Consider the following 5,429-nt stretch of genomic DNA (forward strand, 5'->3'; position numbering starts at 1 on the left):
TGATGGACACGCGCACTGTTTTTCTGTTTAGCTTCAGCCGACTCTTCAGCTCCTCAAGTAACACGACCAAGAAGCCCGAGCCACCCGTCAATCTGAAGTACAATGCGCCCACCTCGCATGTGACCCCCTCCGTCAAGAAAAGAAGCAGCACCTTATCACAGCTCCCTGGGGACAAGTCCAAAGCCTTTGACTTCCTTAGTGAAGAGTGAGTATTTTCTGGACTGGTGATCAGGGCCAAGGTAAGTTAGTGATGTACAGTCTCGGCGCCTCTTCTCAGGTCTCCTAGCACTCCCGTGAACCTCTGAGCCTTGCCGTCCCTTGGCTCCTGTACGTAATTACAGCTTCTGCCTATTTTTCCCTCCCGATTCTGCCCCTTGCTGGGTACGCACATGGACCAACTACCCTGGAGGGCCCCATTTCTCTGCCTGAAAAAGGAGTACATCCTGCCTCAGGTGTTAGGACTACATTGTAGTTATCAGTGAAATGCCTGATGTGTGGGTGCATTTGTGAAATGCAGTCTGCACAGGTCACCTCACAAAAACTTAAATGGCCAAAAGAAAAAATATTTGTAGAATTATTTTTGTATTCTGAGTCAATTTGCATTGTCTTCTGCAACAAGACGTTGGGATTTAAAGTTGACTATATTGTCCTCCTGAGTAGATAATGATTTATTGATCTTTCAGTCACTTCTAGCACATTCTTGGCATTAGAATATTCTCAGAAAATATTTGGGGGTTTGTGGGTTGTTTGTTTTTGGTACTAGGAATCAAACTCAGGACCTTGCACTTCCAGTCAGGCACTGTGTCACTGAGCCCCAGTATTTGTTGAATAAACAAAAAAATGCAGAGCCAACATTGTGGGAGGATTTTTCGCTCTCCTATTCATAAACCTGGTAGGAGTTGGATGGCTCAGATATAACTCAGCAGCACAAGTGCCTGCCTGGCAAGCACAAGGTCCTGAGTTCGATCTCTGGTACATATAGATATATCTATAAATATATCAGACTGCTTACTAACCTGTTACACAGACCAGCTTTAACACACATGTGTATGTTGTCTGTCTGGTGGTGCTGGGGACTGAACCCTGGGCCTTTAGGGCACACACGAGGAAGTGTTAACACTTTATATAAAGCAGTTGTCTGAATAAACAAATCTGGAACCAAGTATTTTTTGTTGTTTTTCTTTGCTGCTTTAGCCAGAGAAGGGAGATGCAATTTTTGTTATTTTCACTTAATTGAGAAAGGGAATCTCTTTTGGTCTTTAGAACTGAAGCTAGTTTAGCCTCACGCAGAGAGCAGAAGAGGGAGCAGTACCGGCAGGTGAAGGCGCATGTGCAGAAGGAGGATGGCCGCGTGCAAGCATTCGGCTGGAGCCTGCCGCAGAAATACAAGCAGGTGCCGTGCAGGAGCTGAGTGAGAGGAGTGTGCGTGGGCGTGACGCATTGGAAGTCCATGTCCAGACCTGCTTGCTTTGAGTGGCATGGACTTGTCCCTCGTGTGGGGAGCTTTGAAGCGCTGAGCCTGGTGAACCCTACGCTGCTTCCTGGCGTGTGTGAGAGAGCCTTTGAAGTCTGTGACAGAGGGGGGGCTCTGGGGCGCAGGAGTTTGTGAGACTTGTCGTTCTGCTTTAAGCAGAAGAGCTCTGTTTTAATGTTTGCAGGTTTTTGGGTTTTTTTTTTTTTTTTTTGCGGAACCAGGGATTGAACTCAGGCGCTTTTTCCACTGAGCCATCTCCCTGGCCCCTGTTTGCAGGTTTTGTTTTGTTTGTTTGTTTGTTTGTTTGTTTGTTTTTGGTGAAACCAGGGATTGAACTCAGGACCTTGCAGTAGCCAGGCAAACTCTTTTTCTGCTGAGCTATCTCCCTGGCCCCAAGTTCTCAGTTTGTTTTTGTTTTTTTTTTTTGCAGAACCGGGGATTGAACTCAGGCCCTTGCACTTGCCAGGGAAGTGCTTATTCCACTGAGCCATCTCCCTGGCTCCCTCTTGTTTTTTAAATAACAAAAGTTCTAAAAAGCCCTTGGCAGAGCGTTCTGAACAGTTATATGGCTGTGTCCTCCGGGCCCTGTTCCTGCGCGTGTGCAGTACACTTACCAGCACACACGTGTGTCAGTGGCTCTCTGCGGAGCTCCCCTCACACCCTACTTATGTGCTCGTATTGCCACTCGATTGCTTACTCTCAAGTAAGAATAACAGAATCAATTTGATTTCGTGGAGCAAATGTGTCAGAGCAGAGTGTGCCTGTGCCTTAATGGTTCTGAAGGAGGCTCGCTTTCAGTGAACCTTTCTGATTCCTGTGTCCCCTTCCTCTTATTATTAGGTGACCAATGGCCAAGGGGAAAATAAGATGAAAAATTTACCTGTGCCTGTCTATCTCCGGCCTCTTGATGAAAAAGATGCATCCATGAAGGTAAGCTCCTTGCGAAGCTCCAGGAGACCGGTGGTCGTCAGTCTCTGGGTAGATTCGTTTTTCTTGCTTCTTTTTTTTTGTGCCCTAAAACCAAGAAGGTTTAAGAAAAAATGAAAAATCCTGAACGTTTTATTTTTTATTTTCTAAAGAATACAAAATGGCAAAAAAGAAAGAAACAATACAAAATTTCATTAAACAAAGTAATAGGAATTTAACAATGATTCTTGTACTGCACTGCATAATGTTATCTTCAAATTGGTTGTTTAGGTTGCCAGATACAAACCTGAAAAATTGCTACTAAAAGAAGTTATAAATAATTAAAAAGGAGGGCCAGGGAGATAGCTCAGTGATCTCAGCACCTGCCTGGCAAGTACAAGGACCCAGGTTTGATACCCGGTACCACACACCATGCTGGCCCCACGCCAAGCTGGCCACCAAAAACTGGTATGGTGACACATGCCTGTAATCCCAGTGCCAGGGGACTGAGACGGGATCACTGTGAATCCAAGCTGTGTAGCAAGACCCTGTAACAAATAAAGAAATTAAAAAGATGAAAAATAATAATTTTAAAAATAAAAATTAAAAAATTTAAGCAGAAATAAGCAACACACGCAGCAGCTGGGGTTCAGTCCCCCATGTGCCCTGCCGGCTCCGCCCACGGGGTGCACTGAGATGGTGACTGAGACTGGGCGTGGTGGCACACACCTGTAATCCCAGCTCTTGGGCTGAACGCAGGAGGATCACTACAAGTCCAATCTATATAGTGAGACCCTATAGATCCTTACTAAAGAACACAAAAAATAAATAAATAATACAGTTATCCAACCTAAACATTTTTAGAGCAAAAGTAAATTAACTGTGCCTTGTCTCCCCGCCCCGAGAAGCTATGGTGTGCTGTTGGAGTTAACCTGTCTGGTGGGAAGACCAGGGATGGCGGGTCCGTGGTTGGAGCAAGCGTGTTTTACAAGGACATTGCTGGTTTGGATGCGGAAGGCAGTAAACAACGGAGCGCGTCCCAGAGCAGCTTGGATAAGCTGGATCAGGAGCTGAAGGTGAGCGCGCCGGCAGCGGCCTCCGCTGTCTCGGTGTGCTTGGCTCTCGGGTCCAGGCTTCACGTGTGGGCCGAGCTCTACGGAAGGCCCTGTGCCCCTGCGCACTCTCCCAGCTCGCCCACTTTGTTTTTTCCTTGTCTTTTTTTGTTTTAATTTAGTTTAAAGAGAGTATAATAATTGATAAGACATTAGAAATGGTACACATTTAGAAGAGCAAGCTGAGAAGTATTCAACCATGGGTTTTGTATTGCACATTGCTGGCCTTGATGTAGTTGCTCAGATCGCAGATAGCAGCATACAGAGTTAGTCAACGTGAAAACCCTAAACATTAACTTCCATTTTCAGAAAACTGATAGAAATTATGAGTACAATCATCTCAGCCATCCTATGTATATACTTTCCAGTTTTTCCCTCCTTCCTTTTTTCCTATCTTTTCTCAAGTTCAGTTTCTTTCCATTTTCCTATGTCTGTTATACCTTTTAGGTTTTATTTATTCTTTCAGGTTCTTACACCAGGGAGACAATACAGTACTTACACACGTGGCTCTCGCTAGCTGCATCCACTTAGCTACGGAGGCTTCAAGTCTTCTTTATAGCTGAGTAGTACTCCGTTGTATAAAGCCAGCTGCCCTTTTAAAGCCAGTGTCACTGATGTGTAATTTACACGCAGTCAAGGATACGCGTGCAAGGACTGGAGTTCACTCCCGTGTGACAGTCATGATTCCGCACATTGTAATCACCAATCTGCTATAACTACTAGATTATAATCTAGTGATTGATACTAACGGGTCACAGTTTTAGTACTCCAGATGATCTAGAATAAATTGGAAGCAGCAGTGCCTTTCACTGTGGTAGCACAGCCTCTGGGTATTTGTACACATACAAGATTGTAACCACTCGGTTTCCTAACTTCGCCTGCGCAGGAACAGCAGAAGGAGTTAAAAATTCATGAAGAATTGTCCAGTCAGGTGTGGATTTGCACCAGCACTCACTCGGCAACAAAAGTGATCATCATCGATGCCATCCAGCCTGGCAACATCCTCGAGAGCTTCACCGTGTGCAACTCGCACGTCCTGTGCATCGCCAGCGTGCCAGGTAAGGGCCACCCGGCTGCGGGGGCGCGAGGGGCGCCTCGCTTCCACAGGGCATGGGTTCTGGAAGACAGGGCAGTTCTGACAGTGAAAAATAGCACAAAGAAAATAAAACAATGGGAATATGAGGAGAGCCAGAATAAAGAACTACTTGGATTGATTAATAAAGCAAGCTGTTCAAAATTTCTGCATAAGGGGCCAGGGAGGTGGCTCAGTAGAGTAAGCACTTGCCTGGCAAGCGCAAGGGCCTGAGTTCAATCCCTGGTTCCGCTAAAAAAGAAAATTCTGAGTCAAATAGCTGATAACTTAAAAATTAAAGGGGATTGTGGTATATCCAAACAATGGAATATTTATTATTCAACCATTAAAAGGAATGAAGTTTAAATAAATAAAATAAAAAGGAATGAAGTTTGTTCTGGGGTGTGTGTAAACACACCTGTGCATGGTGAGAACACTTGTGAGATCTGTGCTGTGAACGTTTATGTGTGTGATCATTAGTGACTGTAGTAGAAGTGTGGCACTTACTGTAACATGGGCGAGCCTTGTGGACATACTAAGTAGAAAAGCAGGTGAAAGGAAAAAGGGTTGTGTGACTCCACTTAGGAGATGTCTAGACTAGGCACATTTACGAAACAGAATTAAAGGTCACCAGGGCTCAGGGTAGAAGAGGTGGGCGTAGAAATTACTATTGAGTGGGGGAGGGCCGGCCAAATAGCTCAGTGGATTAAAGCACCTGCAAGCAGGCACAAGGGCCAGGGTTCGATCCCCAGGTCTGCTGTGCCGGCCCCACCCCCAGGGTACTCTGAGACGGCAGTTGAGACTGGGCGTGGTAGTGCACACCTGAAAGCCCAGCTCTTGGGAGCCTGTAAACAGGCGGATCACT

At 45.6% G+C, this 5,429-nt stretch overlaps 1 protein-coding gene across 11 annotated transcripts in view; it reads left to right on the forward strand.

The window, feature by feature from the left end:
- Spag9 (sperm associated antigen 9) overlaps positions 1-5,429 on the forward strand; it is a 124,628-nt gene that overhangs the window by 96,439 nt on the left and 22,760 nt on the right. For 6 of the 11 annotated variants that reach the window (XM_023717893.1, XM_004633587.2, XM_004633590.2 and 3 more), the window contains 5 exons: positions 32-205; positions 1,264-1,393; positions 2,315-2,404; positions 3,289-3,456; positions 4,379-4,550. In XM_023717893.1, coding sequence (XP_023573661.1) covers positions 32-205; positions 1,264-1,393; positions 2,315-2,404; positions 3,289-3,456; positions 4,379-4,550 — 734 coding nt within the window. Of the gene's footprint in view, positions 1-31; positions 206-1,263; positions 1,394-2,314; positions 2,405-3,285; positions 3,457-4,378; positions 4,551-5,429 lie in introns of all 11 variants that reach the window. The other 5 variants (XM_023717892.1, XM_023717895.1, XM_023717894.1 and 2 more) reach the window with 1 other exon arrangement.

This window comes from Octodon degus, unplaced genomic scaffold (genome assembly GCF_000260255.1).
Source record: "Octodon degus isolate 3935 unplaced genomic scaffold, OctDeg1.0 scaffold00056, whole genome shotgun sequence".
NCBI lineage: Eukaryota > Metazoa > Chordata > Mammalia > Rodentia > Octodontidae > Octodon > Octodon degus.